At 45.4% G+C, this 22,031-nt stretch overlaps 2 protein-coding genes across 8 annotated transcripts in view; one reads left to right on the top strand and one right to left on the bottom strand.

Moving 5' to 3' along the window:
* The window catches only part of CNOT1 (CCR4-NOT transcription complex subunit 1), a 63,051-nt gene extending 47,843 nt beyond the window's left edge, over positions 1-15,208 (top strand). For 3 of the 7 annotated variants that reach the window (XM_085315278.1, XM_085315279.1, XM_085315276.1), the window contains exons 36-49: positions 1,181-1,323; positions 1,904-2,012; positions 2,113-2,282; positions 3,097-3,328; positions 5,962-6,210; positions 6,822-6,985; positions 7,264-7,381; positions 7,851-7,952; positions 8,292-8,465; positions 9,068-9,217; positions 10,296-10,476; positions 12,953-13,085; positions 13,187-13,321; positions 14,146-15,208. In XM_085315278.1, coding sequence (XP_085171404.1) covers positions 1,181-1,323; positions 1,904-2,012; positions 2,113-2,282; positions 3,097-3,328; positions 5,962-6,210; positions 6,822-6,985; positions 7,264-7,381; positions 7,851-7,952; positions 8,292-8,465; positions 9,068-9,217; positions 10,296-10,476; positions 12,953-13,085; positions 13,187-13,321; positions 14,146-14,224 — 2,139 coding nt within the window. In that variant the 3' untranslated portion in view covers positions 14,225-15,208. Of the gene's footprint in view, positions 1-1,180; positions 1,324-1,903; positions 2,013-2,112; positions 2,283-3,096; positions 3,350-5,961; positions 6,211-6,821; positions 6,986-7,263; positions 7,382-7,850; positions 7,953-8,291; positions 8,466-9,067; positions 9,218-10,295; positions 10,477-12,952; positions 13,086-13,186; positions 13,322-14,145 lie in introns of those variants that run through there. The other 4 variants (XM_085315274.1, XM_085315275.1, XM_085315273.1 and 1 more) reach the window with 2 other exon arrangements.
* Positions 15,209-16,824: 1,616 nt separating this feature from the next.
* On the bottom strand, positions 16,825-21,858 carry SETD6 (SET domain containing 6, protein lysine methyltransferase; the record flags this gene model as incomplete). The annotated part of the gene is made up of 8 exons (XM_085315284.1): positions 16,825-18,008; positions 18,565-18,707; positions 18,920-19,100; positions 19,555-19,675; positions 19,877-20,071; positions 20,420-20,561; positions 21,356-21,500; positions 21,760-21,858. Coding segments are annotated over 8 exons (1,338 nt in total), but the record flags the coding sequence as incomplete, so codon positions are not given.
* Positions 21,859-22,031: the final 173 nt, after the last annotated feature.

The raw sequence follows: 22,031 nt of genomic DNA, 5'->3' as shown, positions 1-22,031 counted from the left end.
TTTTCTGACTTGTGAATTGTCTTAGTGGTGACTGTGTATCTTCACCCTGTGGAATCTGCTTCGTGAATGTTGAACACCTCCTGCCTTTTGAAATTCAGTGAATAAAATGGGAAGAGGGTGGTGGTGTTCACTTAGCATTGTACAGGCTCTGGCCCAGCTGAGGGGAAGGAACAGATACAGAATGCTGGGATGCACTGCAGTGTAGGTTTCTGTGGGGCAAGTAGAGCTGTTGCACTCGAGTAGTTTGATTTTTGGAATGTGTTGAGGCTAAGCAAAACATTTAAATTGCACTTGTAAGGGGATGGGTGGTATTGAGCATAGTACTGGATTTCTAGTGACAAACTCTTGTTTTGCAATAACTGATGTATGAGTGTGCCAGTTAGGATACAGATGGGGAGTGTTACAGTGAGCTCTGAGAGTTGAGCTAGCATAAATGCCTGTGTAGTAGTGCAGAACAAAGTGAGAGACTGAGATCAGGGGAAACGTTTGGGAAGCGGTATAAAGGCACTGAACTGCCTATACTACGGTTAAGAACAGTGAGAGACAAAAGTAACTGAAAGCTGGAAACCACTTCAGGGAAGGATCTCTGTTCTTAACTGATAGTGCAAGTAACTACTGTAAGATTTACTCCTGACTAGGACTTGACTAGGCACATTGTGCTGCCTCTGTAGAAAACTCTTCCATTTACTACAGACTAGCACAGACTCATCTTAAACCGTGATTGCTGCTGATCTTCGTCTAAAGAGTTTGAAAGCTGACCTCTGACATGTTTTGTTAATCTTTTCTGTGTTTTTTGAGCTGTATGTAGAGTTGCTCTTAAAGTCATTGACTTACAGAAGCTACAGCACAAAATATTGCAGGCTTTCATGCTACTTGGTGTAAATATATATATAAAACCAGCGTGCTCTAGAGAGATTGTAGGCTTCTTCATGCTAAGACGGCTATGTACAGTGAATACCTAGGTGCCATAGTAACTAGAAAAACCTCATGTAAGCTTACCAACGGGGACAGCATGGTGACCAAACTKTTTTTTTGGGGGGGGGGGGGGGGGGAGGGGAAGGGAGTTTTTGTTTTGGCATGACTGCCAAGCCTTCTGGTGATAACTGCTTATGACTTGGTTTGAGGAGGATTTGGAAGAGGACTTGTTTTTTCCTCTGCTAATAGGTTGCATCTATTCTAGGCTGTTGAGGGCTTACTGGATGCCACGAGTGGGGCAGATGCTGATCTCCTGCTTCGCTATCGTGAGTGTCATCTACTTGTGCTGAAGGCTCTGCAGGATGGTCGTGCATATGGATCTCCATGGTGTAACAAACAAATTACTAGGTCAGTTATAAGGCAGCAGATGCACTRATGAGGCTTCACTCATCCATTGTGAATTACTGTGTTATTCTAATATCACTTACCTTGTTAGTATTTTTGCACTGCTGCATCATTTAATTTGGGCAGGTCGAAAATAATGTTTTTTGTTAAAAGTAATTAGACAGATAGTGCCACTTCATCCTGGAATGCGATAGGAAGCTTTCATGGAATGAAGCGTTAAAAATGCTCTTTCTCATTTTATAGAGGATCTCTCTGCTTGCTCTCACGAACTTAAGTGATATGACCTGTCCGCAGCAGAAACCCTGGTGCTTTAACTAGACGGATATACTGCTTCATCCTTGGAAGAGAAGCTTCTTACTCTGAATAAACTGACACTCTTGAAGGGCTGTTGTGACCAGTAGTGCGGGGCAGCAAATGTTGAGGCGGGTGACTGTTTTGAAGCTCTAGCATTACCTTAGAGAAAGCTCCAGAAGAAGCTGCCTTTGGAGCAGTTGTACAGTTTTTGAAGTGTTAAACTTGAGTCATTTCCCTTAAAATGTGTAGCTAAGTTTAAGTATGTATGGAAAAAGTCCGATTCTTCTAGGTGCCTGATTGAATGCAGAGATGAATACAAGTACAATGTGGAAGCAGTGGAGTTGCTAATCCGCAATCACCTTGTTAACATGCAGCAGTATGATCTTCATTTGGCTCAGGTAAAGAGAACTTACTCTTTTTGAGGAGAAAAGTTGTATTTGGTTGAGCATAAGATTTATACTTGAATTTCATAACCTTGATTGCCTCTTATATTCGCAGTCAATGGAGAATGGCCTGAACTACATGGCAGTGGCATTTGCCATGCAGTTAGTAAAGATCCTTCTGGTGGATGAGAGAAGTGTTGCCCACGTAACAGAGGCAGATCTGTTTCACACCATTGAGACGCTCATGAGGATTAATGCTCACTCCAGAGGAAATGCTCCGGAAGGGTGAGATTAAAATGCTGTGCAATGGAGTACTTGTTTGATAGGAACAATTATGATTTGAAATGATTTATGACTGGATGATGTGAGACTGTGTGTAATGTGCAGCTTTAAGCTTCCTGTAGGGCTGCAGTCCTGTGTTAGCTAAAACTGTTCTCTTGTTCTGATGTCACTCTAATGTAGTTGCTTTGGGTTTATGTCAACTAGTGTGCATTGCGCAGATGAGTTTGCTTAGAGGCARCTGCAGCATGATTTTAAACAGAGTGCTTGAGCAGAAAAACCTCTCATGCACTGTGCCCCAAAATTGCCACAGTACTGTGAGAAACTGCCTGAATTCCTGATTTATCTCAAATTTAGGCAATATTCTTATCTCTTTAAATTTTAAATATATATGTTACTTGGGTTTGCCAATGCAAATTAATCGATCAAATAATTCTGCCTATTGCTTTAGACAGTTTCCTGTTTAGAGTCTAGAAAGCGGGTATCTACCAATCCCACATGGTTTGTGGGTCCACCAGCAGTAAATTGGGCAGTAAATATTGCCACAACATCTGGAAATACCTGTGGGGCTTGAGGGTATTGAGAAGCAATTGAGAAGCAATTACTGTTAGGCCTGAGAGACATGGATTGGAGCTTGGAGAACTAATGTGTCTCCTGTGAGAGCTGCCAGCAGCTGGTTGGTGGCAGTAGCTGCTGTCATCACCACCAACTGCTAGTGAGAGGTCCCAAAACTAAGACCATGTTCTCAGCAGGTGATGTGGATGGACTGTCTTTGCTGTATTCCTGTTCTAACCCAACTGTCTCTGGTCTGTTGCATTAGATTACCCCAGTTGATGGAAGTGGTCCGATCAAACTATGAAGCCATGATTGATCGTGCTCATGGAGGTCCCAATTTCATGATGCATTCAGGAATATCCCAAGCCTCTGAGTATGATGACCCACCAGGTCTGAGGGAGAAGGCAGAATATCTACTGAGGGAATGGGTGAACCTGTACCATTCAGCTGCAGCAGGCCGTGACAGTACCAAAGCTTTCTCTGCGTTTGTTGGACAGGTAGAGCTTTTGGAAAGAAAGGTGCTTTTTATTCAACATAAGTAGGGTGTGATGCCCTCCATTTTAAAGCAGTGTTGTAACTAGTGTTAGACATCCTTTTCACGCTTTTTCAGGTATATGATGGTTGCCTGTTAAAACTTTCTTACTTTGTTGGCAGTGAAGAGCTCTATAGAAAGCTGTACCCTTCAGCAAATAACATGCTGCTTCAAATACTGTAGCAAAAAGCTGTCAGTTTAGGCTCTGATTTTTAGTATAAATCTGGAGGGAAAAGAACTTTAGTTGAGGTAGTTACTGAGAGTAGTTCTGACAAGGTCTGTTTAATGAAGCTTGGCTTTTGTTACTCCTTGTCAATAACAGTGAAGGCTCTGACAGCCTGCACAAGTAAATTGCCAGTAGGTAGAGATGCAGATGAATTGTTTCACACTACATGAAGAGTGGATGCTTTTTTTTTTTTTTAATTGGAACCACTACTGAGTGAGGAAAACATCAGACTTCATTAGCTGAAGTCTGAATTCAAACAGCCAAACTACCCTAACATTTCACTCCTGGACACATTAACAGATGTAATGAACAGCATGTGTCTGCCATTCAGGTGTGACTGAGAAAGGAAATGCACTGGGTAACTGAGCCTGGCTACTGACTCTATATATAGTATTTGCAGTCATCTTGTTGAAACTGTATTCGTATCAGTTCCTTGACTGCAAGGACGCCCCCAGTTTGATCTGTCTGCATGATGCTCTCTTTCAAATTCAGCACTAATACAGGAGGAATGCTACAGAGCTTGCAGCTGCCTCCCAGAAGCAGTTCAAGCTATCAAGTCCAAATAACACTGAATGCCTCACTGCAGTGGAAACTTGTGCCAGAAAAAGCTGGAGAGCCTTGATGGGGAAACTTTTTATTTATTTTTGTTTTGTAAGCTACTACTGAAGAGGTAGTGGTAGTTAGAAGCCTCTATTAAAGTTACCTTTCTTTATACTCCTCTTGTTTTGCACAGATGAATGGATAAGGGAAGCTCTTGTTGACAGATATTGCCAGAGGTGCTGTATGGACTTTCTGTACTCCTTATTTTAACTACAGACAATGATACAGAAGATTAGTTGCAGCTGTGCTTGTCAGCTGCTCCCAAGAACCATGCGGCCATGCTAACCTCTACTGTATCAGCTCTTTAATTGCTGGCCTGGCTCTGAACCCTGACAGGCATAGAGGGGTTAGCTTGCACAGCTCATTCTCCTGAAACACTAACTGGGCACTGTTGTCTGTGTTCCCTAATGGAAGATCCCTGTTAGCTGTAAACTACAGCATGATTCACCTCGTCAGCGTGGTGATGGCAGTAACCCTTCATCTTACTGTAGCTTCTCAAGAACAAGGATTTTTCTGAGCTGGAGAAGAATTGTTGGCAGCTTCTGTGTGGTTCTGATGCACAGATTTTCATCTAACTTGTGTGCTGGCTTGTAGCCACCTTTCTGTTTGTCTGACTTACAGTGCATAGCAACTTTGTTTTACCCTTTTGGAATGAGTTTATGGGTCTTGTGTTAAGCTGAAGCCTTTTTTAAAAAGGCTTTAGCCTTATTGATTCATACTTTGTGTGATCTCACTCTTGATTTTGTACCTTGAAGTATGCTCATAAAGTATACTTTAGTATGGTGTTCTCATAATGCTGACTGCCCTTTGCACTACTTGACTGTGTCAAATTTGTTTGCTTACCTTGTAGGTACTTGGTCAAATTTGAAGTAACTGAAATATATGAAATAAGTGTGTGTGTGTGTATATATTTATATAACTTTTTTCCTTCCAGGCTACGGATGTGAGTGTGTTTTTCAAGGAGCATTTTTTAATTTCTGCATTAAAAAAGATTTTAATACTGGACTTAGAATGACCTTAATTTTGACTGCTTTTATTCAGAAGAGTTGCTTCCTTTCCAGTAATTCCTTAGGACAAGGAGGAGCATATTACTTAAAAGGCAGATACGTGGCTTCTCCTTTTTAAAAGCTATTCCAGAAATACCAGAAGCTTTTTGAAAGTCAGTGATGCTATTTATGTAGCTTCATGTTTATGCAGCGGGAATTATGAAGTAAAATTCTTTATCCAAAAGCAAGAGGCTTCCTACAGTGTAGCTTTAGATTCAATTTGATAGCTTTAATATTGTGGTAATATATAATTATATAAATATATAAAATGAGGTTTCATTTTTGATGTTTGTTTAAAAACTAACAAAAAACAACAACAAAAAGCTGCCTTCCCAGAAAGCTCAGGCTTTGTTTGCCCACTATCGTCCTGTGAGGAGAATTTACTGCCCTAATGTATCTTGCTTCTACAAAAGGTGCTACCAAGATGATTTGCAAACCAACTTTCTAAAGTAAGCAAAGACCGTTACTGAGTTGGTAGCTGAACTCTGCCTTTCCCAAGAACTTGTGTGCCTTGTGAGAGCTCCTAAAGGCCTGACAAATTTGCTCTTGCTTTCCTTCGTGCAAGGTCAAGTACTTGTAGCAGAGATGGTTTGTTACCCCTGTCTCTTGAGAGTGGTAAAAGTTAATTCTGCCAGGTAAAGTGGATGCTTTGTAAAGTGTTTGAAGTAAGCTGTAAAATGAGCTTTTCATATTTGTAGTTCTGAGGGTTTTTCCTTTCCCTGATAGATGCACCAGCAAGGAATCCTGAAGACAGATGACCTGATCACTCGATTTTTTCGTCTTTGCACTGAAATGTGTGTTGAAATTAGCTATCGTGCTCAGGCTGAGCAACAGCATAACCCTGCTGCCAACCCCACTATGATCCGAGCCAAGTGCTACCACAATCTGGATGCCTTTGTGCGACTTATTGCACTGCTGGTGAAGCACTCTGGGGAGGCAACCAACACAGTTACAAAGATCAACCTCCTGAACAAGGTTGGGACCTTTTCTGTACTCATTGTATTTAAAGTGCGTAATTGGGTGTATTTCTGCTTATATATGTGAAATGTAAACCTTAATGCAGGCTACAGCTAAAATACTGTGTAAGGACTTGAACAGATTGGTCATTGAACAAAAACTGAGTAGAATGTCAGGTGACTTTCTTGCTTATAAAGATTTCATGTCAAACGCTAGAAACTAGTTCTCTAGTTTGTGCCTTGAAATGAAGAACAGCTGACATTTTAACCTGTGAGGAGGTGTTGCTGAAGGCTAATTTCTGTGGTGTCTGCCTTGTTTTTTGTAAGAGCCTATACCCTTAGGTTTTAGGCTTATGGCTGGGTGCTACCTAAGACCCTCCAACGCTGCTCACTTGGTTGTGACTGTGGTCTGTAGGACAGGGAGAACAAAGTATAGTGGTTGGGGGGTTGCTGGTGTAGAACAGAATATTAGTTTATGCAACCAATTATTTTCCAGCTGGCAGAACTTCCAGTTCTTACTAGAAGCTGCTAATTTCTTTTTGGTGGCTAAAACATTACCTGTGGTCTGACTTGCAAAGTAATTCTTGCTGTTACCCTGAAAAGTGTATTGAAAYGTGTTAATTTCTTCAGGTTCTTGGTATTGTGGTGGGAGTTCTTCTGCAGGACCATGATGTCCGGCAGAGTGAATTTCAACAGCTTCCTTACCATCGCATTTTCATCATGTTGCTGCTGGAATTAAATGCTCCTGAGCATGTGCTGGAGACTATCAACTTTCAGACACTCACGGCCTTCTGGTATGTATTTGAGGTTGACCCTGCCATGCTTATCCTTTCCTGAGAAGATCAGGGGTTTGCATCTAAAAGCTATCTGACTGTTTGTTCATGGTGGCTTAATCACGTTTGGAATAACTGTTTCTAATGTAGAGTGTCCACTTGCTTGTATTAAGGAAGATCACTGGTAAAACCAAGATGCTAAAATGCCTTGCTTCTAGGGCAGTGTATGTTTTCCTTCAGTATTATGAAAAGCAGTCCTATTGCTGTGCACTTTTAACTTGCTCTAACTTTTCTTTCAGTAACACATTTCACATCCTGAGGCCTACAAAAGCTCCAGGTTTTGTTTATGCCTGGCTGGAACTGATCTCCCATCGGATATTTATTGCAAGAATGCTGGCACATACACCACAGCAGAAGGTGTGGCTGCAGTTTATCTTTCCTAAATTAAACAGCTCACGCAGATGGGTGCTTATCTAGTGTGATGCTGTTTCACATCTCTTGAAGTGCACTAGTAGCATGGCTATTCTGTTTGTGTTGCCTTCCATATTCACCGTAACTTAACTGCATGGAGGAGAGTCTTTGTCAAATTGTTGAAGATGGGGTGACTGGAAATTAATAAACATGCCTTTGTCAAAGTTAGAGCTGTAGTCCAGACTGAATTAACGCCATCTCAGTATGGCATGCTTGATGTTCTGAAATCACCTATAGCATATGATGTGAAACTGAAGCCCTTGAAAATGAAGCTGTGCTGCAATCACTCCTAGAGCTAGCAGTAGAACTTGCTTTGGATACAAATTCAGATGAAGACCACTTTAGTGATGGCTTTGAACTTAAGACAACTGCTCTTCCTTACACATTGTTCACCTGCTGTTTCTCTTTTTGACAGGGTTGGCCTATGTATGCCCAGTTATTGATTGATCTTTTCAAGTACTTGGCTCCTTTTCTTAGAAATGTGGAACTCACCAAACCTATGCAAATTCTTTACAAGGTAAAAAAAAAAAAAAAAAAAAAAAAAAAAAAAAAAGCACATGACTTCATAGATATTATTTCCAGCAGAACTTTTCTGAAAGTAGAGGTGAATTGAAGTGGCAAAACTTGTTCTGGTAGTGGAATGTGATTCATTGTTCTTTTATGGTGTATTTCTGTATGTTAGAATAAAATGCAAGTCTGTGGGACAGACAGACATGGACTCTTAACAGGAAGAAATTGATCTAGTAAGGTAGTCTTAATCATGTGACAAGGAAGGATATCTTTGCAAGTTCTTTTACAGTTTCAACAGGAACAGTTAGGAGCATCTTTATTACAACCACTGCTTTTTCTTTTACAGGGCACCCTGCGAGTGTTGCTGGTCTTGTTGCATGATTTCCCAGAATTTCTTTGTGACTACCACTATGGGTTCTGTGATGTGATCCCCCCCAACTGTATTCAACTAAGGAACCTTATCCTGAGTGCCTTCCCACGGAACATGAGGCTTCCAGACCCTTTCACTCCCAATCTGAAGGTAGGACTTCTGCGAGACTGATGATAGGAGATTGACCATTCTGAAGCCAGCCTCTTACATACTGGGGAGAGACTTTGAGAAGTGTAAATATTACCAGACTAAATTCTTGACCATATACCAGTGTTGTAATTGAGATGACTGCTGCAGGGCCAACTTTCTCATGCTGCTTTAATATTGTCTGGTATCTCTTGATTGCATGAACTGTGAGGGGTGACAGAAGTGAAGTCAGTTAGCTCTTGTTGAGCCTGAAGAAGGCTGTTCTCGACTTGTGCAAATGTTTGTTCTTTGTAAAAACTGCCAAACTGTGGTGAGTTTAGATTTAGAGATGGTAACTGAACTCCCCCATGGCCTTCCTCCTTGATTTCCTTAGCCTCTACCCTCAGTTCTTTTGAGAAGTGCTCATCTATCACAGTTTGCATGTAAAGGAAGAGAACAGTTTATTCTGAAACCTGAGAAAGATCTAGTTATCTACTGCTAGTAGGAAAAAGCTGTCAACGGCAATAGCTGATGTAATATTGCTTACAGATTGACTTTTGCGCTTCGCTCCTTTTTTAAGATCACAGATTACTTACTGTTTAGTTGACTGGGTTTTCTCTTGACAGGTGGACATGCTGAGTGAGATTAATATTGCTCCACGGATACTTACCAATTTCACTGGAGTGATGCCACCTCAGTTCAAGAAAGACTTGGATTCCTATCTCAAAACCCGTTCTCCAGTCACTTTCTTGTCTGATTTACGCAGCAACCTACAGGTGAGTGGCTGGTTCCTGAGGATGCTGAATACAAATAATCTGAGACCAATTATCTTATCAGCCAAGTCACACTCCTTTCTTGTGGGAAGTGTGTTGGTGCATACTAAGTACATGTTCTAGATGGTAGAAAAGCCTCTGAAAATATACCCTTCTCTGAGTATTTCTTCTCCCAGGATCTAGCTGGGCACTAAGTCTCTGTGCTAAGTAGTTCCATCTAGCTGTAGGAGGAGCGTAAGGGAATGTTGACTTTGGTCAACATTGAAGTGATCTGATTTAAAAGCAGCAAGTTTTACCTACAAGTTGCCTTAAGGGCTGACCCAGCGCTGCTGAATCTTGCAGTGAAAATACAAGGTTACCTAAATCTTTATGCCACTTCTGTGTATGTCTTCTTTCAGTGCACAACTTTGCAGACCTTAAGTAGAGAAGACTGTAGTCAGAGCTGATGGTATCAAGCTCACTTTTCTGTCCCCTATGACTGAGGGGGGATGAACTATCTGTGGCTTCCATCATACAACTCTAGCACTGTTTACCTAGGATGTATCTGGAACTCAACATGCCTTACTGTATTTGACTGCATTTTTTCAGAATCTGATTAAATTTTATTTCCAAGTGAATTTATAGGTGCTATTTCTTGCAACCTATGTATCTACGTGCTGATGCTCCAAGGCAGGGGTGGGGAGGAAGCTAAAGCTCAGTTCAGAGTTATTGGTCAACTGCATGTATTTAGTATTCAGGATTGAAGTTGGATTTACTCAGGAAAATAATTTACAATTAGTCATTCACACAGGTAGTGTGTTTTTTCAACCAGCCTGTGGTACCACTGGTGAACTCAGATGCTTTGACCTGATTGCTTTCAGTGAGGAGTGCAGAAATTGTTAGGTCTTGCAATACTTTGCTAATACCTTTGGATATATACCCACAGCATTACAAAATGGCAAATGCCAAATTGAACTTGTGGACCAAGTGTTTTGCCTTCTGCATAATCAGGAAGAAATCTGAATGCTCTGTTCTACAAATTTGCACTTTAGATTGCTGAATGAATATAGAATATTAATGCTGCTTCTGTTTTTGCTGTTAGGTATCAAATGAACCTGGCAACCGCTACAACATCCAGCTGATCAATGCACTGGTGCTCTACGTAGGTACTCAAGCTATTGCACACATTCACAACAAAGGCAGTACCCCCTCCATGAGCACCATCACCCACTCAGCTCACATGGACATCTTTCAGAATTTGGCTGTAGATCTGGACACTGAAGGTGAGCTGGAAACACTTCTAGCATATGTAGTTTCTCATTTAATAGCAGATTGTCGTTTTGAGCTATGAGAAGCACAGGAGGTAAGTTTTGTGTAGCTATTAGTGAAGCCATAGTAAGTAATGAGCTGGCTAGTATTCAGGTACCACTTCCTCCAAGCTCAAGAGCTGTGTATCCGAAGGAGAAGGAAGTCCAGCAAAGGGGGCCAGAGACCAGCAGAGATGAGCAAGGAGCTCCTGGCAACACTCCAACAGAAGAGGAAAGTTSACAGAACGTGGAAGAGGGGCCAGGCTACTTGGGAGCATTATAAGAATGCTGCCAGAGTGTGGATCGATGCGACGAGGAAGGCTAAGGGCCAGTTGGAATTGAGTCTGGCAAGGGATGTCAAGGMCAACAAGAAGGGCTTCTTCAAGTACATGAGCAGCAAGAGGAAGACTGGGGAAAATGTGGGCCTGCTACTGAATGGGGCAGGGGCCCTGGTGGCGAAGGCTCCAGAGAAGGCAGAATTACGGAATGCCGCCTTTGCTTCCGTCTTCACTGCTAAGGGCAGCCCTCAAGAATCCCAGAGCTTCCAGACAAGGGAGGGAGCGTGGCAAAAGGAAGCCTTTCCTTTGGTTGCGGAGGGTAGGATTAGAGAAGTTCTGGGCAAACCTGACGTCCACAAATCCATGGGCCCTGATGGGATGCACCCACGGGTGCTGAGGGAGCTGGCAGATGTTGTTGCCAGGCCGCTCTCCATCACCTTTGAAAGATCATGGAGAACTGGAGAGGTGCCTGAGGACTGGAAGAAAGCCAATGTCACTGCAGCCTTCCAAAAGGGCAAGAGGGAGGACCCAGGCAACTAGAGGCCGGTCAGCCTCACCTCCATCCCTGGAAAGGGGATGGAACAGCTCATTGTGGATGTCATCTCCAGGCATATGAGCATATGGAAGAAGAGAGGGTGATCAGGAGTATTCAGCATGGATTCACCAAGGGGAAATCCTGSTTAACCCATCTGATAGCCTTCTCTGATGGAGTGACTGGCTGGGTAGAGGAGGGGAGGGCAGTGGATGTTGTGTCCCTTGACTTGAGCAAGGCTTTCTACACTGTCTCCCATAACATGCTCCTAGATGAGCTCAGGAAGTGTGGGTTAGACGAGTGGACAGTGAGGTGGCTTGAGAGCTGGCTGAAAGGCAGAGCTCAGAGGGTTGTGCTTAGTGGCGTGGAGTCTAGGTGGAGGCCTGTGCCTAGTGGCGTCCCCCAGGGGTCAGTGCTGGGTCCCATCCTGTTCAGCTTCTTCATCAAGGACCTGGATGAGGGGACAGAGCGCCTCCTCAGCAAGTTTGCTGATGATCCCAAGCTGGGAGCAGTGGCTGACACACCTGAGGGCTGTGCTGCCATTCAGGGAGACCTGGCCAGGCTGGAGAGCTGGGCAGAGAGGACCCTCCTGAGGTTGAGCAAGGGCAAGTGCAGAGTCCTGCACCTAGGGAGGAATTACACCATGCCCCAGTACAGGCTGGGGGCTGAGCTTGTGGAGAGCAGCTCTGCAGRGAAGGACCTGGGAGTGCTGGTGGATGACAAGCTGACCATGAGCCAGCAGTGTGCCCTTGTGGCCAAGAAGGCCAATGGTCTCTTGGGGTGCATTAGGAAGAGGGTTGCCAGCAGGTGGAGGGAGGTGATCCTGCCCCTCTCCTCAGCCCTGGGGAGGCCTCATCTCGAGTACTGTGTCCGGTTCTGGGCTCCCCAGGACAAGAGACATGGAGCTACTGGAGAGAGYCCAGCGCAGGGCTACGAGGATGATCAGAGGGCTGGAGCATCTGCCGTCTGAGGAACGTCTACGAGAGCTGGGCCTGTTTAGCCTCGGGGAGAGAAGACTGAGGGCAGATTTAATCRATGTGTACAAGTACTTGAAGGSAGGGTGTYAAGGGGACGGGGACAAACTCTTCAGTTGTCCCASGYGAAAGGASTAGAGGCAAYGGGCACAAATTGAACCACAGGAAGTTCCACCTGAATATGAGGAGGAATTTCCTCACTGTGWGAGTGAYGGAGCACTGGACCAGGTTGCCCAGYRAGGTTGTGGAGTCTCCTTCTCTGGAGATACTCAAWRSCTGCCTGAATGCARCCCTGTCTAASATGCTCTAGGTGACCCTGCTKGAGCAGGAGGGTTGGACTAGATSATCTCCGGAGGTCCCTTCCAATCTTACTGRTTCTGTGATGCTACACTAGAATATTAAACTGTGAATACAGGAGAAATATTAAAATTAAATGTTCAAGGTATGCAAGGGAATGAGAACAGTTTAATGAAGAGAAATCAAATTCTTACTGCCCCATCAACTTGGTTTAATGCTGTCTCATACCTTCTGTTGGTTTTAGTTATGTTTTGTGTGGCTGTGTAGGACAGACTCACTAACCTTAATCTGAAGCAGTGCTTGTTGTTTCTTTATTTCTGTTTTGTGTGTTTAAGGGAAACTGTATGTACTGTACTATTCCTCTTCTGCAGGTCGGTACCTTTTCTTGAATGCAATTGCCAATCAGCTGCGATACCCCAACAGTCACACCCACTACTTCAGTTGCACCATGCTTTACCTGTTTGCAGAGGCCAACACAGAGGCTATCCAGGAGCAGATCACTAGGTGAGAGGGGGGAAGGCATTTAAGTTGTCTGCATTCAGCTTCTCTTTYTTCCCTGTGTAATTGRGATTTTAAGCTCTAACTGTTTTTACTTTGGACTTCAGGGTTCTCTTGGAACGACTGATTGTAAATAGGCCTCACCCCTGGGGTCTCCTTATTACTTTCATTGAGCTGATAAAAAATCCAGCGTTTAAGTTCTGGAACCATGAGTTTGTTCACTGTGCTCCAGAGATTGAGAAGTGAGTATAATTTCACTATTAAATCACTAAAASAAAACATCTGAAATGGGTTGAGTTACATCTTGAGTCTTTGGAGCTTCGTAGTGGAAGCACCAGTTGCGGTGATAGTAAGAGGAAAATGCATAATATTAGGGGCAAAATGTAAAGTGATTACTTGAAGTCCAGGAGCTGGCTACTAATTTGTTTTGTCCATTTGGCTGTTTATATACTTTGCTTCTGTATARCTTGCTTTTCTGTTACCATTTTGTGAAAGTTAATGCTACTCTTGTGCAGAAGAGGGTAGCTTTGGAAAATCCCAGGCAGAGCTGCTGCCTTGTAACAGTGACTGCACAGCTTACTGGACTTTTGTTACTACTTATTCACAATAGCATCTGATATAATCAGATTTGTTCTTCAGGAAATGAAGCCATCTGTTTGTCCCAGCAAATCTGAAAATTTTGTGTRAAAGCGTTTGTTCCATAGTGAAATTTTAGGTTGCAGAGATCTTGGAGATGCAGAAATAATAGAGGAATTGGGCTGCCATCACTGACTCAGTACAGATGGTTCAGAGCAGGCCGCCTACGTAACGTGGGCAGGTTCATTATGGTGGTAGTGCACGAAGATAGTACCTGGCTGTTTCCCCTTATTCTTATGGGAACTGAACTAAGGTCACTGTAATTCTGGTGATAAGGTATCCCCCCCAAAAGAGATGAGACTAGCCCCTTTACCCAACACAGGACTCACTAATTCACATGTTTTTGGCAGTTTGTTTCATCGTGTGGTGGTGGGGATCACCTGATGGGCGGTACAGCTAACACCTAATGCTGCTTTGCTTCTGTGTTCAGGTTGTTCCAGTCAGTTGCACAGTGCTGTATGGGGCAGAAGCAGGCCCAGCAAGTAATGGAAGGGACTGGTGCCAGTTAGATGAGCTGCATCTTGTATTGTAAGCGTGCCAGCCTGGAGGTCCCCATCCCATCGACTGRCAGAAGAATCTGTAAGGCTCTTCCTGACCTTCCCAGCTCCCTGATTGGGTACCTGCAACGGATCTTGGGTGRAAGTCTGTGTGGGCACGTTCCAAAGTTTGAAACAAGTTTTTGACTTTTGGCCAAAATTCAGAAGATGCTGTGAATATAATTTTGAACTAGTGTAAATACAAGGAACAGAAACGTTTGTCTGGACTTTTGGGTTTGTGCAAACTGTGTAAAGACAGGTGGGTAGCTGGTGCCTGTCCAGCTTGTAATAAAGGGGCAGCTGCTGATGCCAAGCACTTGTCTGGGGCAGACCTCCTTGTCCTGACATTCCCAGACTCCCAAAGAATATTGAAAAGCCAGTTATAATATTATGTAACTTATTTTTTCTTTATGTGGATGGGGGACCTTTAAATCACTAAGTTGTTTTACAAACAAAAGTGGATGTGTTTGGAATATGGGAATACTATGGAGTAGGGAAGGGGTGAGGGAGGGATCAAGGTTCAGAGTTGCTTTTCCCCCTTCCCCCCCACATCAAATGCTGACAGACAGCAAGGGGAGTGGCAGTCGGAGAACGCCTCCTTTCTGTTGGAGAGGATACACCTCAGGCCCTTTGGGAGAGGGTCAGCTGTTTTTAGTGAAGAAACCAGAGACCAGGCCTATAGCTTTTTTTTTTTTTCCTCCTTTCTTTTCTTGACACTTGTAAATTTTGGAGGGGGGACTAAACCTAGACCTTCCCCCTGATGGCCACACAGTATAAGTTTGTAAAAAAAAAAAAAGACCAAAGGACCAATACAGCCCATTTTGTAAGGATTTTGAATGTTTTGTAAAGTATTGGTCCATGTGTTGTATTTTGTAGCCTTTCTAGTTCTTGGGCTTTAGTTCTCCCACTTCTTGTATGTATGCATACTGTAGTTACACATTAAAGTCATGACATGCAGCACGTGCCACTGTGCTTATTCTCTCCAGTTCCATCCTGCTTGGCCAGTTGATGTCTTTCAGTCTGTTCCACCCACCTAAAAGTTGCAGTTTTCCATTGTGTTTTAGGCACTGCTTGTTAGGAGGAGTAACAGAGCTGGTTTTGTGGCATAAGATGAGAAAGAAGAGAAAGAAACTTAGTTTGAATCACCGGAGGAAAGGATTCAATATAGCTTTTTGGGAGGGAAGTATTTTAGTTGCAGGTTCATAAGCAAGGTTTGTCTCAAAGTTGTGTTGGAGAGATGTTATTCTTCCAGCACACTACTTAAAAGCGGAGGGGTACAGAAAATAGGTGGTAGTCCAGCTTCATTGCTAATGACTTGCTACCTGCTATACTTCAGCACGAATCCTTCCAAGTCTGCAAGCTGGCTGTAGTGAGGCTAGGTGGCTTTAGCATTGCTAATACTCTGAATTGTTTTAACCTTTGCCTTACAACTGAACAGATGCTAAGAAAAAGAGCTTCACCATTTTCTTTTTCTAAAAAAGCTTCTAGTTTGTTAAATCTAGTTGACTGAAATCTAGTTGACTGCTACTGTATGGGGAGAGAGATCAGGATTCCCTTGCCTAGCTATAAGGGACTGCATCTGGCTGTGCCTTTCATCCACAGAGTGTAARTGTGACAGCCAAATGTGCCAGCAGCCTGTGGCTCAAGGGGGATTTTTCATCTGTTTCTGGGCAGTGTTTTGTCAGTCCCCTCTGTCTAAAGGGGGAGTCTCTTGCCAGTTTCTACAATTCCCTGCACCTTGTTTTGGCAGGTCAGCAGTCGTGCTGAAGCTGAGCCTTTAAAGTATCGATTGTTTTTTGTTCTGGTGGTTACTCTTCCACCTTTATTGGATTAGGTTACAGGCACCTATTAGCAGTCAGTATTTCGTCTAGTCCAGATTCTGTGAGGATTTTTTTATTTTTTTTAATCTAACCATAGGCAGAGCTTAGTGACTATAATGTCCTGTCTTAATGACTCCTAATACTGAGTATATTAAAGCTCAAAGGCTTTTTTTGTTCTGTACTAACTGCTGTGTGTAGCTGGTTCCTTCAAGCCTTAAGAACTGTTAGGGTGGTTATAGACAAAGGTGGAAGTAGGACTTGGCCAAGATCCTATTAACTTCATAGTGTAGGTTTGGTTGGTAGGACAGACTGTTAGGTTTTGTATGCTCTCTTAGCAGGTAAGGAACCTGCAACTGARCCTGTTACTGTCAGGGTAAATAGYGTTTGTCAGCTCCACAAGGATTACCAAGGAGTTCTTGCCACAGCTGAGGCCTCGAGCATAGTGCACCTCATGTTTAAGGAGTAAAGGTTAACCTTTCAATCTCCTGTATGGCTGAGTTTGAAAATCTCCTAGCCTTTGGAGGAAGAGAAGAGCCAAGATGACAGATGGGACTCTAAACAGCCACTGCATGTTCTGCTGTAAGAATGAAGAAGGGAAAGGGGAGAGAAAAAATAATGGGCAATGGTGCAAACACTCTGGCCTCCAGCACTGCAATTAGGGCTGTARCTGACCTCTTTAACACAAGTGAGTAGTCCTGGTTTTGCTTTTTTGCAATATTTCCAACTGTGCAGCAGCATCAGGAAAGATCTCTCTTTAGATGGGACTTTGCACCCTGTTGAAGCAGACAGCATTGGCAGAGTAAGAACTGTTGTTTTTATTAAACATAGCTCGGCCTGTAAGCCTTTACAGTTTTGTCGTACAGGAATGGCTGAAGGGAATATATTAGCACAGCTAAACATGATGAGCAAAGCCCGATTTCAGGGAAGAACTGCATCAGCTGGAGGGTGTGTATCCAATGCTCAACCTACAGCARTTGCAGAACTGTGACAGTGCTACTATATAGCATATATAAACAGTATGGGCCTGAGATATATACCATATGCATTTGACAGAGATAAAAGGAAACCTCTTGTTATGCTACATGAAAATCAGACAGATGGATGTACTGGTATAGGTATACTCCTGTACTGCACACTGCTAATGGAGTACAGAGGAAGAGTGTAGTTTGGCAGGTGGATATGTCAGATGTGGTAACTATACTGAGTAAACATGTACTTCTGCCCCTGTTCATCTGGACAAGGAACAGCTCTTGCTGTACCTCACTGATGCTAAGTGAGGGAACAGGCTTGTCATAATGTCAGCGTGTGTCTGTCCTCAGCAAGCAAATATTAGGAGATCTGAGTTTTAATAAATCCTCTAGAGGAGGATTCTGCTCCTTGTGCTGGTTGTGCTCCAGAGCACTCACTGTATGACAACCTCCCACTCCCCCCACCCTCAACACACACACATTCCTCTGCCATAAATAATTGCTTAAAGTTTTTCTTTATACAGAGGTAGATAAAAAGCCAGATGCAAGGTGAGGGACTAGTGGGCCCAAATTCAATCTTGCTTTTCTTGCTGTAGTAGAAGAAACTGCCAAGGGCTCTTTCTGAGCTCAGTTCCAGGCAGTTCCAGAGTCAGGTTTCTACTGTATCAGCTCTAGCAACTGATGCAAGATCCTTTTCTGTCCATAGCGCACATGCAAAGCTTGCTGCTCCCTTCGGCTCAGTCTCTCGTAAGCCTCCTTATTATTTAGCAAGTCTTGCTCTGCTTTCAAGTCTGACCTGTAGGACTCCAGAGTCAGCAGCACACTGTCATAAAGCAGCTTCTTGCAAGGGTTTTTAAGTCGAGAGAGAGCTTCGTTAGAAAGGACTGAGTTCTCCTCCTCCTCAGTGTCGTCTTCCCAGCCATCTTGTTCCTTGTATTCCTGGAATTCTTCTTCTGACATGCACAGCACCTGTAATCACCCCAGCAAGGAGACAAGTAAGTCACTGGCTGTGTGAGTACATCAGGATTTCCTCCCTAGAGGAGTACTGTCTTAGGGCTGTATCGAACAAGTGAATTATTCCTCAGCTGCTGTAAATGTTGGATGATAAAACAGACTTGGATACCTAATTACAAGTAACTGATGGGTCAGAAGAATGTTGAAATGGCAAACCTGGGTGTTGGGACCAGTCTTAAAGAACACATCAGCTGCTCTGTATAAAGGTGCAAAAACTCCAGAACAGCAGTAGCCATGAAGCTGTTCACAACCTGTAAGCACGTAGGTGTGTGGCTGGCTAGTTACAGGAAGGAAGACAGTAACGCAGCACCGGAAGCCTCAAGGGGCTSGACAACCCCATCCCCTATCATTTCTTGTGCWGGACTGTTGGTACCAAACTGCCTTYACATGCTTGTCTCCCTTCAATTAACAGTGTTGTAGTGTAGCTGTTCAAACCAGCATGCAGTTAAGTCTGGGTTCTTCCCATTCACGTAGCTCTTCCACTGATCCGTGATCCCTCAGCACTGCTTACCTTCAGGGTCATGGACAGCTCCTCCTCTGTAAGCACCTCATCCCAGCCAAGCACAAAGGCACCTTCCTCCCCAACCATTTCCAGCTGGCATAGGAAGTCCCACTGCTCTGAGACCAGCTGCTGCTCCGCTTCACTTTTGGCACCTGTTTTGAGGACAAACACATCTGCAAACCCAACCCACTGAAAGGACAGAAGAAAGGAGGCAGTAAATCTAGGCATAATCCCCAGCACCTTATGTGCTATGTGAGGATCTCATTTCTCCCTCACACTTGAGCCCTATTTCATTAAAGCCCTGTTTAATGGGGTGGGGACCACTGACCCATCCTTCCCTGGAATGGCTACAGGTGACACTCACGCTGCAGTGCYGCTTTGCGCACTGTCACCATCTGGATGTCAGCCGTGTCATTGGTGTTGCCAGGGTATGGCTCTGCAAAGCCATACATGTGTAGGAGCTGCCAGTTGGCCATCTGTCCGTACGTGTTGAAGATCTCTTGTCCTKTGCTGATGGGTTGTGTTGTGACCATCCGTAAACATTTCTGCAAGCAAAAAGAGAGAGAAAAAGCTCTAAAAGCTTCTGCAATCCTACCAGGCTTGGGAGGGGGATGGTCTCAGCGGAGGCTGCCCGGCCTGCCAGTGATTCAGGCACATACCACTCCCTTGTTTGTGATCCTAGGGAAAAGCTAACCGGTGCTCCTCTATTCTTAAGAGGAGAAACAGGTCCCAAGCCTAATGCTGCAGCAAAAGCACCTTCAAAGAGGCTTAGATGACCCAAAGCTCTTTCTAGCTAAACCAAGCAAACAGCAGGGGAATATGTACAACAGCCTTATACTAATGAGACCCAGGCCAGGCTCGCTTGGCTTCACATGGGAGCATCTCCCTGTCTGAAGCCAGGACAGCACTAGCTTCTCCACAGCACCGGTCCCAAAGGCAAGCCCCACCTTGCAAGGAGCGGGCGCCAGCCTGYGCTGCGGGTGCTGGCTCTGCACTCACCGGAGCATACTCCAGGTTGGCATTGTGGTTGGCTACGTGATTCAGGATGTCTGCTACTGGCACCATCATTGGAGGGTTGGGCCCCTTCTCGTCTTCATCGTCTTCCAGAGGCTCCTGAAAGCTAATACAAGGGAGTGGCAGATGAGCCAGTTTTATACCTTGCAGCAAGCATCAGCTTTTCCCTAAAAGGTTGCAGTACACCCAAGAACGTAAGTAAACCGGCTGTGATCATTTCTCAGTCTGTAATGCTACGACGTGTTCTTTATCAGCCCTGTATGAGATCCTGAGCCATTCTCCTTGTTCCCCCCCATTCCCTTCTCACCTGTAGGCCATGACAAATGCCACCAGTTCCTTGTACAACTCCAGCGTGTGCAGCTTGGGGTCAAAGATGTCAGGGTGGGACTCTATGAAGGGCAGGATAATGGAGTTGTACTCCAGTTGGATGTTAACTAGGTCCTTGTCTACTGCTTCTGGGATGCCTGTGCCCTGCAAAAGCCTTTTTCTCTCCTCTTCAGGCCTGTTGCAAGAAAAAATAGCAAGGTTTCTATCTACTGCAGAGAAAAGAATTATAAATTTCTCCCTCCTCCAGAATCGAAGCCTTGGGGAGGCTCTACTGATTCCTGTTTTCCGAATACTTTCTGTAGCCAGCTACCACCCTGTGTAGTTAGTGCCTGGGAGGGTCCCTCATGTTYTTGATACTCACAGCACAGGGCTGGAGTAAAGCAGATAGCAAAGTCATCCAGTAAAGCCGCATCCAACCCCCAAACCAGCCAGGGCTAAGCTAAGTTTTGCTTTTTGCTGGACAAAGCCTGGATTCAACTGCCCAATTCACCTACTCCACAGTGCCACTTAGATTTCATTTTACCAGAACATGGGGTGATCCAAGCTCCTGAAGTCCTGCCAGAGTGAGAAATAAGGCTGCCAGTAGGAGTTGCTGGTCGTATATTCATGTAGTAGGGCCAGAAGGAGAGGAACCCAGCCAGACTGGCTCTGCAGTGACTCTCGGGCTAAGGAACCARAGAGGACAGAGCAGGGTTGGATGCACTCTGATCTGTTTTTTGTTCCTTTTCCCTAGAACATGGTCTTTTAAGTATCAAAGCTCAGCTAAGCACAAAGGAAAACAGCTTAAGTCTGGTGTAAGATCTCTCAAATCTCAGGTTTGGCCAGAGATTAAACCAAACCAGAAGCTGCCCTGCTCTGCAGCCATGGTGCTGAGTGGGTGGATGAGCTACTCCAGCCTCCGTCCCCACCAATGCCTCACTGCAGCCTCAACTGCGGCTTCGGGTGCTTGGAGCAGGAAAAAAACACTCTCTCTCCTGCGGCACCTTGAGGAAAGCACAGCCACAGTGGTGGTTGTTACACTGGCGTAATCAGCTTTTCTAACGGTGCTCTTTGCCAGCATGGCTCAGGACTGCCTTGGGAAAGGATGGGGTGCTGAGCCCTAGGACCAGGGGAAGACATGAAGTTCTCCCAGGCCACCCCTATCCCTCCTGTTCACCCGTTGCCCTGCAAATTCCTGTTCCCTCTACCTCCAGCAGTCAAKGCACTAGTTCTTCACCAAGACTTTACTTCCTGCTCCCAAGGTTCGCTGATATCCTGCACAAAGCAGGAGCATTCCCTGGACTTTATCCTAAACCAGCTGTATTGCACTGAAGGGAAATGGAGCAAATGCAAGCATGGTGCTGAGAAAGACACCTGGCCTGCTGGTAACAGGCGGATAAAGCAGCTGGAGAAGCTCTAACTACATCCTACCCAGGCTGAGAGCTGAAGCCAGATTCTTCAGGTCTTCCCTTGCGCTCACCTTCCTGCAAGAGGGGCTGGATGGAGCTGGTGTACTGGGACAGCAGTGCAGCACGAGGGATGGTGAAGAGGACCTCTCCCACCTGGAGATCCGCGGTGGCCAACATGCCGTAGTCTGCCACGGTGCGCTCCCTGCTCACGCAGACCTTGGGGGAGAGGTGACCGGTCAGGAGCGCGGAGAGGGAGGCGCGGCTGCGGCCGGACTCTGCCCCGCTTGGCGGGGAGCGCGTGTGGCACGAACCCGGGCAGGGTTTGGATCTCCTTCCTCACCTCCTCTCTGGTGCTCCTCCCGCACGCACGCGACGGTGCTCGGGGCCTCCCAGCCCGCCGGCTCCCTCAGCGGGCGCCGAAGCTGGGTGGCTCCCGCCCGCGCTGCCCCGCCGAGGCCCGCGCTGCCCCGCTCACCTTGGGGCTGAGCTCCAAGCCAACCTTCTCGCACCACGCCAGCAAGCCGCGGACGGGATCGACGCCGCCCGCCTCGGCGGGGCTGCTCTCAGCAGCCACCTGCACGCAGAAACACCGCGTCAGGCACCAGCGCTGCCCCCGGGGAAACGAGACGGGCGGGGCGGGACGGGGCGGGGGCGCCGCGCGGCCTCCACGCCGCCCCCTCCGCGGTCTGGGCCGGCCGGGAAGCGCGAGCCGCCGCCTCGGCCTCCCGGGCTGCCCCGCAGGCGCCG

The sequence above is a fragment of the Rhea americana genome, unplaced genomic scaffold, assembly GCF_003343005.1.
Source record: "Rhea americana isolate MKP2758 unplaced genomic scaffold, rheAme1 scaffold_425, whole genome shotgun sequence".
Classification (NCBI taxonomy): Eukaryota; Metazoa; Chordata; class Aves; order Rheiformes; family Rheidae; genus Rhea; species Rhea americana.
The sequence above is the reverse complement of the archived record's forward strand: the minus strand, read 5'-3'. Positions and strand labels throughout refer to the sequence as shown.